Genomic DNA, 13,516 nt, shown 5'->3' on the forward strand with positions numbered 1-13,516 from the left:
GCTTGTACCATCACAGTAAGTGATGAAAGGCTTGCTGTTACTTCATTTTCACTTGTCTTAACTGTACTCCAAGTCCTGGCAGCTCAGCTTTTTCCAGCTCAACTCAGCTCTTGACAGGCAGCAGGAAGGGAAAGGGTAAAAGAGAGTTGGCCAGTGGAGTTAGCCTGCCTTGTAATGAGCTTTCTCCAAAGAAAAAGGTCATGTCTTATTGGTTAGAACTGTATCCCACAGTTACCCCTAGCTGCAAGGGAGGCTGGGAAATTCTCTTTAGCTGGGCACACTGTCACCCTGAATGAAGCAGAATACTGTCGGTAAGGAAGAAAGGGAGAATGGGTTTTAGACCGATAACTAGTACATCTTGGAGCCCCTCCTTTTACAAAAGTTGATGGTGGTTTGTCCATTATCAGTTTGATTTAATTGGTTGGTATCATACAAAGAATTGAGAGAAATGAATTTTGGGAAAATGGCAGTGGCACTAGCATACTTTTTGAAGCTCCCTGAATTCTCTCATAGAAACAGGGCATCTGGGATAGCAAAATCAAAAACAAATCGGCATCTACAACAAAAGGTGAAAAGGTATCCCCACAAACCCAAAAATTCAAGCAGAGGGAATCTTCTGGCAGTGCCAAGACTGACATGGTATCAGCATTTTTATGGAAAGAACCACAGGAAAGCAACAGGGTGTCTGTGAAATTGGAAAATAAGAGCACCCCAAAACAGCCCATAGGTACTCCCTGGAAAGTGCAATGGGCTAATAGGAGAACAGCAGCTGGAACTGGAGTTTCGTAATACCCAGTTTGTAGCACATGCATGCAAGGGATCCACAGCAAGTTCTGAAGAAGCTGGAGTAACCAGGCACCAGAAAAGAAACTGCAGGGAGCAAAACGCAAGCGGAGCAGGCCAGGGATATTTGGGGCAAAGAAAAGAGAAGTCCAGATGAGAGTCGGGGAGGGGAACAGAGCAATGTCAGAAAGATGAAGCTGTATTTTTGAACATGTCATGGAAACAGAAAAGGAAGCTGTAAAGCCTTGAATTTAGAAAAGCTATTCTGCCTCACCTCTTCCTCCTAAATGTGCAGGAAAACTAATTTCACACAAAAAAAGAGTAACAGAAAGGATCGCAGTCAAATCTTGTAATGAAGTTATTATATGAAAAATGAGAACAAGGAGCAGAATAACATCCCTAATGGTAATGAAAGCATTCCAGACAGTCATGCTCACAAAACCAGATAAAAGCCATAACTTAATGTTTTGAAATGAGCTAAAATAAGAAATGGTACAGGATATGAAAGAAAATCACTAATCAGAATTATAAGGCAGAAATTAGGTAATAGTACTAAGGAAAGAATTGGAAAGAAAAGAGAAAACTCATCTCACAAATGAAGGCTGAATTATAATAGAAGGGCTATTAGAGTGAATGAGCACAACAGATAATGCTTTAAGGGAATAAAAAGTGAAAAAGGAGGAAAACAGATTAAATTCCAGAATGAATAAAGAGAAATCAAAGAACTTAAGAAAAAGTGACCAGTATGGGTCGGGTGCAGTGGCTCATGCCTGTAATCCCAGCACTTTGGGTGGCTGAGGCAGGTGGATCACCTGAGGTCAGAAGTTCAAGACCACCCTGGCCAACATGGCGAAAACCCGTCTCTACTAAAAATACAAAAGTTAGCCAGGCATAGTGGTAGGCGTCTGTAATCCCAGCTACTCAGGAGGCTGAGGCAGGAGAATAACTTGAACTTGGGAGGCAGAGGTTGCAGTGAGCCGAGATCGCACCATTGCACTCCAGCCTGGGCTACAGAGCAGGACTCCATCTCAAAAAAAAAAAAAAAAAAAAAAAAAAAAAAAAAAAAAAGTGACCAATATGGAAGATAGGCAGAGATCTAAAGATGTATTATAGATGTCCAAAGAAGAAACAAAAGCAATGGAGAAAAATACATTTTTAAAAAACTATAATTAAAATTTTCTGGAAAAAAAGACTACATATAAAATGGGCACACTCATACCTGGGGAAATCAACACAGAAGATCAACACTGAGACACAGTTGGTGACATAGACACCCAAAGAAAGAGAATATGAGCTAAGGATTTTACATCTAGCCAAACTGGCCACAGACAAGACGTTATCAGCGTGGAAGAACACAGGGAATACTCCCATGAGACCTTTCCGAGGTATCTTCTAGAGAACGTACTTCAGACAACCCAAATGACTGTTAAGACATTGACATAGCAGTTGGTGAGCATGAAATACGTGTTCACATATAGAACTTAATAATGCTTATGAGGGAGAAAATAGAGTTTATAACGGTTATGTGCCCTTAAAATGAATCTACAGTATAACTAAAAAAAGAGGAAGGAGAATGGGGAGAGCATGTTTAAAGCAGAATAAATCTGCTGGTTGCCTTATAGATATAGTAAAAGAACTTTGCTTCAAATCACCTGCTGGAGGATAAGAAGGGGAGGAGGAAGAAGTTACTAAATAATGTCTATGTTGTTCATAAGAGGAAAACAATAGACAATCATTACCTGTTTCCCAAACAGAGGGGATAAAAGATGTTATAGATAGGAAATGAGGCTGGGTGCAGTGGCTCACGCCTGTAATCCCAGCACTTTGGGAGGCTGAGGCGGGCAGATCACCTAAGGTCAGGAGTTCAAGACCAGCCTGGCCAATATGGTGAAACCCCATCTCTACTAAAAATACAAAAATTAGCCAGGTGTGGCGGTGCGTGCCTGTAATCCCAGCTACTCGGCAGGCTGAGGCAGGAGAATTGTTTGAACCCAGGAGGCGGAGGTTGCAGTTGAGCCGAGATGGTGCCACTGCACTCCAGCCTGGGCGACAGAGTAAGACTCCGTCTCAGAAAAAAAAAAAAAAAAAAGGAAATGATTAGAACAAAAATACAAACCTTTGTGAATTTTTTTTTTTTTTTTTTTTGAGACAGAGTCTCGCTCTGTCGCCCAGGCTGGAGTGCAGTAGCATGATCTTGGCTCACTGCAAGCTCCGCCTCCCGGGTTCACGCCATTCTCCTGCCTCAGCCTCCTGAGTAGCTGAGACTACAGGTGCCCATCACCACGCCCAGCTAATTTTTTGTATTTTTTTTTTAGTAGAGATGGGGTTTCACTGTGTTAGCCAGGATGGTCTTGATCTTCTGACCTCATGATCCGCGTAAATTTTTTTTAAAAAGCAAGCAAGCAAATAAGATATACCACACTGAAAAATTATTTATATAAAAGAGCTGAAATGTTAAAATTGATGTGAGTGTGTGAGTCCATGCTTCATTTTACCTCAGCTTGGCTTACTCTCTAAAATATTATATATATATATATATATATATAATCAGTCTTGAAGGGCAAGTGTGATAATTAAATTTATATGATATGACTTAGAGTGTCCAGTATATAATAAGCATTCAACCAAAACATGGTCTCTAGCCTTCTCATTTAGGGAGGGGCAAAGCTAGGACTTAAGCCTGGGACTGTCTGGCTCCAAAGTTTGCTCTTTCTCTACTATGCTACTGATGGCAGGATGTATTCAATAAGGGGTAGAATTCTAGGATTTTTCGAAGAGGAGGAATTCAACAGGAAATACTTCATGGAAGACATGGAATGTGAAGATGCAGAGAGTCCAGATTAAGCAGAGGTATGAAGGCAGAAAAAAATAAACATGATGTCATGATGTGTTGGTGAGGGGATGAAGGGTCTGTCAGATCAGCTTTAGTATCTTAAACCTATACTTCGAGCCTTCATCCATTTTCCAAGAACAGCCTGTAAGCTAAAAACGGATAAAGCCATTTCTACCAGATGCGTGCACTGGTTGGGAGTATGGTTGAAGAGAGTGTCTAAGGATGAGGCCTTGTGTACTCGACAGAAGGGTCCTGACAGCAGGGACTGCACTCCTGTGTCTACCCCCACAGAGCCTAGCAAAGTGCCTGGCCGATACTCATTGCTTGGTAAATGCTGGTGGGGTGAATTAATAAGATGATGCATAAAACAAAGTTTTTCAAGGACTTTTCAAGTCCTCTTCAGGTAACTGCATTTATTGATTTACTACTGGTATCTTTGGGGATAGGTTAGGCTCTTCTAAAATAATCAAGAACTGGCTGGGCGTGGTGGCTCATGCCTGTAATCCCAGCACTTTGGGAGGCCGAGGTGGGCGGATCACAAGGTCAGGAGATCGAGACCATCCTGGCTAACACAGTGAAACCCCGTCTCTACTAAAAATACAAAAAAATTAGCTGGATGTGGTGGTGGGCACCTGTAGTCCCAGCTTTAGGAGGCTAAGGCAGGAGAATAGCATGAACCCGGGAGGCGGAGCTTGCAGTGAGCCCAGATCGCGCCACTGCACTCCAGCCTGGGCAACAGAGTGAGACTCCATCTCAAAAAATAAATAAATAAATAAATAAATATAAATAAAAAAAAATCAAGAACCGTAAATTATAGTTTAAAGCAGCTTAAATTAAAGTTTTATTTCTTGCTCATGTTGTAAGTTAATAACAGGCTGGCAGGAGACTGTTCACTATGGTCACTCAGGCATCTGGGGCGATGGAGTAACAAACATCTAAAATATTGTTGGTCAGTGTCCCAGAGGAAAGAGAGCTCTGGAGAGTCTCATAATGGCATTAAATTCCACCTTTAAATGATATATGTTATTTGTCACAATTTATTGGCTAGAACTGTTACATGGCCATACCTAACTTCAAAGGGGGTGACGAAGTGAAATCCTATCATGTGACTGGAGTATTAATGACTGTCACATTATTTGAAGGGTGGGGGCTCAATTTAGATAGGTCCATAGAAATAAGGAACAGTGCACACCACACCTGTAATCCCAGCTACTTGGGAGGCTGAAGCAGGAGAATTGCTTGAACCCGGGAGGTGGAGGTTGCAGTGAGCCAAGATCGTGTGCCATTATTGCCCTCCAGCCTGGGCGACAGAGTGAGACTCCGTCTCAAAAAAAAAAAAAAAAGTGCAGAACAGTGCACACTATTATCCCCCTTTTTACAGTTGAGAAAACTGAGGCACTAAGAGGTTGAGTTACTTGCTCAAGCTAACCACCCTGCCATGAAGCACGGAGCCAGGACTCACATCCCCATTTGTCTGACTCTAAAGCCTTTACCTATTGCCTCGCATGTGTATTTGTGTGAAAAGCCTTTGATCCTGCCTCTTCCTCATATCCTTGGAAATGAGGCACTACGGAGCCTTACCTTCACCCACAGATTTTATTTTACTGTCTCGGTGTCACAGGCAGAGGATTCCAGTCAGTCTTTTTAACAAACTAGGCAGAAAAAAACTTTGAAAAAAACTAGGAGAAAAAACATTAAAAAGCGTAGATTACATACTTTGCAATATGATGTGAGTTTCCCCTCCTGGATCTCCTTCTCTCTGCATCAGCCTTTACGTTGAGATTTCACCCCGAAGAAGCAGGCAGCAGAGGACAGCCCACCAAACTGCCAACCAGGAGTGCAGCCAGGCTCCAGAGAGGGGGCCTCAAAGGAAGAAGGAGGAGCCTGACTTTTCTTTCCACATTGCTATGCCTTTTGAATTCTTCCCAGAGGCTTGGAGTTTGGCAATAAAATAATAATAATAATAGATAGTTCAGAGTTATTCTGGGATGTGTGCTCTCCACACCCCACAGGTAAATATCATCTATATGTTTTAAATTTATTTTTTGTTTGACTCACCACAAAAATACTGTTGTCCAAGCAGCTGTCTTTCAAAGTGAATGTCTTTTATTTTGTCTTTGCAAATGGCTAATCACATTTTTTTTTTTTTTTTTTTTTTAGATAGAGTTTCACTCTTGTTGCCCAGGCTGGAGTACAGTCTTGGCTCACTGAAACCTCTGCCTCCCGGGTTCAAGCAATTCTCCTGCCTCAGCCTCCCGAGTAGCCGGGATTACAGGCATGCACCGCCATGCCTGGCTAATTTTGTATTTTTAGTAGAGATGGGGTTTCTCCATATTGGTCAGGATGGTCTTGAACTCTCGACCTCAGGTGATCTGCCCACCTCAGCCTCCCAAAGTGCTGGGATTACAGGCGTGAGCCACTGGGCCCGGCCGGCTAATCACATTTTATCATGAGTTAGCAGCCTTTCTCTTGGAAGGACTGAATTTGAAACAGGTTACAGATTGGGAGAAAGAAGGGTTATTTGCCACCACCACCCTTTATATTTTTTAGGCTCTAAAGTATTAAAGGCTATGCAACAAGTGAAAATTTTGAAGTAAAAACTTCAGGAAAATGACAACTCATTTAAAAATATTAGGGCAATTTAAAAACAGAATGGAATTCCCACATCCTTGTGTGTTGTTGGGTGAGACAGTGATGGTTTAAAATGAGATTCCAGAGTCTTCAGGGATTCCCGTTATTCATATGTTAGATCTTCTTTGTCTATTTTCTCTATTTGTCACTTAAAATTGTTTTTGTTTCCTTATTCCTTTTTTGATTATAAAAGTTCTTCATTTGTTATGACATTACTGTTGTGTTTCTTTGCTCTTTTCTTCTAATTCAACTTCCATTTTATAATAATTGTTTAAATTTTGATTTCTTTCCTGAGTTCTATCACATAATTTCTGAGTTTTTCTAATACTAACTGGTATTGTTCTTCATGTCTTGTATCATTTTTTTTTTAATTTTTAAAAACCAGAACTTTTTTTTTTTTTTTTTTTTTTGAGACAGAGTCTCACTCTGTCACCCAGGCTGGAGTGCAGTGGCACAATCTTGGCTCACTGCAACCTCTGCCTCCCAGATTCAAGTGATTCTGCTGCCTTAGCCTCCCGAGTAACTGGGATTACAGGCTCCCACCACCATGCCCAGCTAATTTTTGCATTTTTAGTAGAGATGGGGTTTCACCATGTTGGCCAGGTTGTTCTTGAACTCCTGACCTCAAGTGATCCACCTGCCTCAGCCTCCCAAAGTGCTAGGATTATAGGCATGAGCCACCACGCCTGGCCAACCAGAACATTTATTGGGTGACTAATCATCAAAATTATTTTTTTCCTTTTATTTATTTTTTTGAGACAGAGTTTTACTCTTGTTGCCCAGGTTGGAGTGAAATTCTTAAGATGAACTGGATGCTGCAACAGCTGCCCTCTTAGGTCTAGGTGTTGTTCCTTCATGGAATCCATGCCTGAATCTGTGGTATACACTTTTTAGGTGCCTCATTTGACTAGTCCCAGTGGTATTTCGTCTTTCAGTATTGGTACTCCAGTTTTACTTCCTGTTGTGCTTGGCAAGGTAGCACATTTGCCACAGGTTGACTTCTGAAGGTGGTAGGCTTTAGGGGCACAGCGGCAGCATAACATGTGTGTCTTATTGCAATGCTTTCCAAATGATGATGTTCCCTTTGTGGCTGAGACCAAAGAGGTCTTGTATCATTTAAAAAATTTATTCTATTTCAAATAATTAGTTTATTTCTTTTTCTTTTCTTTTTTTTTTTTTTTTTTGAGATGGAGTCTCACTCTGTCTCCAGGCTGGAGTGCAGTGGCGCGATCTCGGCTCACTGCAACCTCTGCCTCCCTGGTTCAAGCTATTCTCCTGCCTCAGCTTCCTGAGTAGCTGGGACTACAGGCATGTGCCACCATGCCCAGCTAATTTTTGTATTTTTAGTAGAGACTGGGTTTCACCATGTTGGCCAGGATGTTCTCAATCTCCTGACCTCGTGATCTGCCCACCTTGGCCTCCCAAAGTAATCCAAATGGATTACAGGTGTGAGCCACCACGCTCAGCCAGGTTATAGCTTTCAAAAGCTCAGAGAGCAACTTTGGATAGTTGCAGGCACTTCTGGGTGGTGCTTTCAGCAGCTACAGGGTGCTCAAAGCAATAGAGTGGTTCTAACAGCAGCAGGGGCACCACCCTCAGCAGCTCAGCATTCAGTGTTGTCTCATGGCTCTAATGGAAGTAGTAGCTTCCTGGTATTTGGGCAATAACTCCTTTCTGCTGTTAGCTACTACAGCCCTGTTCTTTCTTTCCTATGCTTTTTTAGCCTCTCCAACAACTTTGTTATCAATTCCCTGCATTAAATCCCCCTTTGATATAGGTATCAAAAGTTGTTGTTCTGAAGAAACACTGTCCAATATAGTTAATTTCTTCCACTCATTCATTATTCATTAAATAAAAATTCATTTATTACTTACTAATGTAATGGGTACTTTGGAAGCAATGATAAACAAGACAAAGTCCCTGCTCTTGTGAAGTTTGTATATTAGTGAGAAGTCAGACAATAAGAAGTAAACAAATACACAAGATGATTTAAGATTGTGATAGGTGCTGTAAAAATAGAAGCAGAGGCTGGGTGCGATGGCTAATGCCTGTAATCCCAGCACTTTGGGAGGCCGAGGCAGACAGATTACCTGAGGTCAGGAGTTTGAGACTAGCCTGGCCAACATGGCAAAACCCCGTCTCTACTAAAAAATACAAAAATTAGCCAGCATGGTAGTATGTGCCTGTAATCCCAGCTACTCAGGAGGCTGAGACAGGAGAATCACTTGAACCCGAGAGGCGGAGGTTGCAGTGAGCCGAGATCATGCCACTGCACTCCAGCCTGGGCAAAGGAGTGAGACTCTGTCTCAAAAAAAAAAAAAAAAAAAGATGTGGCTTAAACAATAAATAATCGTCTCTCTTGTGTAAATGAAATTAGGAGGTAAAGGCAGGTAGCCTAGAACTGATATGGTTGCCGTAAATAATCAAGTCTCCTTTAGGCTCAGTACTTCATTTTCCCTACAGTGTGACCCCCTTTCTGTGGTCCAGTATGGTGCTAGAGCTCCAGCCAACACATCCCAAATCCAGGCAGCTGAATGGAGGATGGGATTAAGAAGAGGCAAAGACCATCATGCAGTAGCTCCCTTTTAAGGGGGTTTCTAGGAAGCTACCATGCAATACTTTGATTATATTTTATTGGCCTGAACTCAGTCAGCTGGCCACACCTAGCTGCAAGAGAGGCTGGGAAATGTAACTATATGCCCAGTTAAAAACTGGGAGTTCAATTATTATGAAAGAAGGGGAGAATAGATATTGAGGCAGACAACGAGTAGTCTCTACCACAAGAACCTTAGAACCTGAGGTGTCTTTATGAACACTCATTTGGACTGATTTTTTTTTTTTTTTTTGGACAGGGTCTCACTCTATGGCCCAGTCTGGAGTGTGATGGCTCCATCACTGCTCACTTCAGCCTGAACCTCCCAGGTTCAAGCAATTCTGCCTCAGTCTACAGAGTAGCTTGGACTACAGGTGTGGACCACTACACCCGGCTAATTAAAAAAAAAGTTTGTTGTTGTTGTTGTTGTTTTTGTGGAGATGAGGTCTCACTATGTTGCCCAGGCTGGTCTCAAATTCCTGGCTTGTGATCCTCCTGCCTCGGCCTCCCAAGGTGCTGGGATTACAGGTGTGAGCCACTGTGCCTGGCCTGGACTAATTCTTTACAAGTTTTCTCCACCACCAGATAGGTCTCTTCATGGTAGAGACTTGATCTATCAGTTGTATTCCCAGTTTGTCCTGCAGTGCTTTAGACATGATTGATAGTAACATGATTTTGGAAGTGAATAGGGTATAATCTTAAAGCATTCAGGAAGCCATTGTTAGCAAACGTTGCAGAACAGTAGGTGTGATCTCAATTCCTCTCACCAGCCTATGCATTTCTTTAGTCAGTAAATCACTGAATCTATTTCTGTCTTGAGTATTGCATGTTGACTGTGGCATGTGATTGAGCATAAAAAGCCGTTAGCGATATGCATCCAGGGATCTCACTGAGGTCTAAAGCACCGAGAAGACTTCATTAGGTGAAACTTGGGTTGGTGAAAAACCTTTTTTCTTACTGGCAGTATATTAATGATAACATTTGTATAGCATATTATTTACATCCTCACAACATCACCAGGATATTTTTATTTTCATCCTTATCTTACAGTTGAAGAAATGGAGGCTCAGAGAAGATAAAAATATTCAATTTAGCAAGTGGCAGATCTGGAAGTAGAAACCAGATTTTATGAAACCAAAGGCATCTCTAGAGAATTTTTTTTTTTTATTTCAGTAAAATTACTGCGTACCTATTGTGGAGAGGACCACCACATCCTTTGGTTTCACTTTTAGGTGACTTATAAAGTAATAGGGAGAAATGAGGGCAGATCATTTTGCCAGCTCTTTCTAACCGAAGAATTCCAGTCAATCAATACTGTGGCTGTTACCGGCTTTATAAAAGACTACTATTCCCAGCATGCCTCAAGGCACCTCCAGGAAGACCTTGACTCCCAGCATTCTGTACTTTGGAACTCCGAGTCCCAGAATGCAACACTCCTCCTACTTCCTCCCAGGGGGGCGTCGAGACTACAGTTCCCAGCATGCAGCGCCGCCACCTACTTCTGGCGCCCCGCTGGACCCTGCTTCGAAGGGACCTTTTGGACGCCAGAGGGCGATTCCTGGAGTTACAGCCCCGTTTGCGGGACGTGTCTGCGCGGCAGTCCTGGCCCGTTGAGCTTGTCCAGACGAAGCCTCGCAGGGATGAGTTGGGGCCCGGGCCGAGCTTCGCTCAGGCAGCGTTTGAGGCAGCCCCAGCAGGGTCCTCCTGGGGCCTTCCTCCCTTTGAACTGCGGTGGCGGGCGGGCGCACGGTCTCCTGTACGCCCTAGACTAGGGGCCGCCATCTCTATGGCCACGGCCGTGAGCGGGCCCTGCGCCGGCAGGTCGCGGGACATACTGTGGCGCGTGAGTGCGGCGTGGACTGTGGCACGCGCTGCCAGGGTCAGGCCGGGCGGACAAGCTCTGATCGCGCGTGCGCGCTGGGCAGGGAAGGGCCGGTCCCAGGGTAGCGTGGAGAGAACGCGTGGAGAAGGCACCAGTTGGGGGACTGATTGCAGGGTTGTGGGACGTCCTGAGTGGAAGCTGGTTACGGGGATAGGAGAGGAGTCCTGAGTGGAAGGAAGCTGGTCAGAGTGGGACGGATGGACTGAATGGAAATTGGAATAGGGAGTGAGGCGGAGTTTTACGCAAGGGTACGGTATCCAGTAGGTGCAAAATAAATAACTTCATTTGTTTCGTTAAGAAGTGGGAAGGAATGTACGGAATTGGAAAGAAATGTGGCATTAGTAGAGGCTGGGGTTAGGGTCCAGTAAGCGGGGCAGGTGTTCTTTGTAAGGTAGAATGGGACTGAGCTGAGGGGAATAGTACTTCCTCCTTAAAGTTACGGAATTAACAGTACTACATCCCTTCTCTGGAGTGCAAAGAGAAAGAGGAGAAAGATCCCTTTTGGAAAAGTGCTTCTATCCCAGTTCACTGCCATCTCCCCTGTATTCCAAACTAAAAACTTTTGGGTCCGTAAGTCTTATCTTTTTTTTTTTTTTTTTTTTTGAGCCGGAGGCTCGCTCCCTGTTGCCCAGGCTGGAATGCAATGGCGCGATGTCGGCTCACTGCAACCCCTGCCTCCAGGGTTCGTTCAAGCAGTTCTGCCTCAGCTTCCCGAGGAGCTGGGATTATAGGTACGCACCACTACGCCCAGCTAATTTTTTTATTTTTGGTAGAGATGAGGTTTCACCATGTTGGTCAGGCTGGTCTTGAACTCCTGACCTCAAGTGAGTCATCCGCCTCGGCCTCCCAAAGTGCTGAGATTACAGGCGTGAGCCACCGTGCCTGGCCCCTAAAATTTTTTTAAAAATTATTTTTATAATAGAGATAAGATATCTTCTCCAGCCTGGTCTTGAGCTCCTGGGCTCAACCAGTCCTCCTGCCTCAGCCTCCTAACTATCTGGGACGTCAGGTGCATGCCATGGTGCCTGGTGATGTTTAGCATGCAGGAGTACTTCATTCCTTTTTGTGGCTGAATAATCCACTGTATGGACATACCATATTTTGTTTATCCATTCATCAGTATGTGGGTATTTGGGTTGTTGCCACCTTTGGCACTTGTGAGCCACCGCACTTGGCTGACAGTGTCTTTTGAAGCAAAAAAGTTTTAAATATTGCTGATGTCCAATTTATCTATATTTTTCTTTTGTTGCTTATGCTTTTGGTGTCATTTCTAAGAAACCATTGCCAAATCCAAGATCATGAAGGTTTACTCTTATGTTTTCTTCCAAGAGTTTTATAGTTTTAGCTCTTACATGTAGGTCTTTAATCCATTTTGAGTTAATTTTTATATAGAATGTGGGATAGGAGGCTGGGCGCTGTGGCTCACGTCTGTAATCTTAACACTTTGGGAGGCTGAGGTGGGAGGATCACTTGGGGTCAGAAGTTCGAGACCCCATCTCTACTGAAAAAAAAAAAATTAGGTGTGGTGGCGGGTGCCTGTAACCCCAGCTACTTAGGTGGCTGAGGCAGCAGAATCACTTGAACCCGGGAGGCGGAGGTTGCAGTGAGCTGAGATGGCGCTGTTGCATCTAGCCTGGGGGACAGAGTGAGCTGTCACAAAATCACATCAAAAAGAATGTGGGATAGGAGTTCAACTTTATTCTTTTTTTTTTTTTTTTTAAACAGAGTCTTGCTCTGTTGCCCGGGCTGGAGTGATGCCTGGCTAATTTTTAAAAAATTTTTTGTAGAAACAGGGTTTTACCATGTTGGCCAGGCTGTTCTCAAAGTCTTGGCCTCAAGTAATCCACCCACCCTGGCCTCCCAAAGTGCTGGGATACAGGTGTGAGCCACCACGCCCGGCCTCAACTTTTTGGTGGACTGCCTCCTAACTGCTTTGTCTCTTGTTTGGTTCTTGTCCCAACTCATCCATCTTCCTTAAAGCCAGCTTTCAGTAAACAGACATGTTTTACCTTGAGCAACATAAATTTGATGTCACTTTCATGCTTAATACCCCTCTATATCTTGTATTATTCAGCAGTAAATATTTTCCTTCTATATGGTAGATACGGGCAATTCAAACATGAATAGAATGCTACAGTGCCGTAGTTGCCCAGTAAAGGTTCATGTCTGATGATTGTAAATACAGTTACAGTATACAGGTGGTTCCTATAAAATGTGTACAGCCTTTATATATTAATATAGCTATCAATTAAGCCTAGAGAGACAAGTATTAGTTGCTTTAAAACAGCTGTGAATCAATGCCCACCACCCCTTATACAAAGTATGATATTTGATGTTGCACCTAACTTTGTACAAATGCAAGCATCAGCTCACTGATACTATAAATTCTTTAGTGGTATGTAATGTTATTACTAGTAGTGAATGTTTGAGTTACCAATTATGATCTGAGTTAGTGGTTAATATCCTGCATGAAAAGATAGGATTTGCATAACTGAAATAATTTAACTGACTTCATGAGTGAGGGTTTTTCTTTTTGTTTATAGGTTTTGGGCTGGAGGATAGTTGCAAGTATTATTTGGTCAGTGCTGCTTCTACCCATCTGCACCACAGTATTTATAATTTTCAGCAGGATTGATTTGTTTCATCCTATACAGTGGCTGTCTGGTAAGTGATGCTCAACTTGGGGAGAAAGTTATAGGACCTACTTCTCAACATAAAAATTACATTATGTTTCAAGCAGTTTATTTTTAATTACTGCCTATGTTATATTGACACATCAAAACATTCACTTTGA

At 43.0% G+C, this 13,516-nt stretch overlaps 1 protein-coding gene and 1 pseudogene across 4 annotated transcripts in view; one reads left to right on the plus strand and one right to left on the minus strand.

Moving 5' to 3' along the window:
• Positions 1-6,598: 6,598 nt before the first annotated feature.
• Positions 6,599-10,198, minus strand: LOC112132624 (large ribosomal subunit protein eL37-like; annotated as a pseudogene).
• The window catches only part of NDC1 (NDC1 transmembrane nucleoporin), a 72,629-nt gene continuing 68,211 nt past the window's right edge, over positions 9,099-13,516 (plus strand). Inside the window, exons 1-2 of one of the 4 annotated variants that reach the window (XM_054558021.2) lie at positions 9,099-10,719; positions 13,266-13,386. In XM_054558021.2, the coding sequence (XP_054413996.1) occupies positions 10,321-10,719; positions 13,266-13,386 (520 nt within the window). In that variant the 5' untranslated portion in view covers positions 9,099-10,320. 4 annotated transcript variants of the gene reach the window in all.

This window comes from Pongo abelii, chromosome 1 (genome assembly GCF_028885655.2).
Source record: "Pongo abelii isolate AG06213 chromosome 1, NHGRI_mPonAbe1-v2.0_pri, whole genome shotgun sequence".
NCBI lineage: Eukaryota > Metazoa > Chordata > Mammalia > Primates > Hominidae > Pongo > Pongo abelii.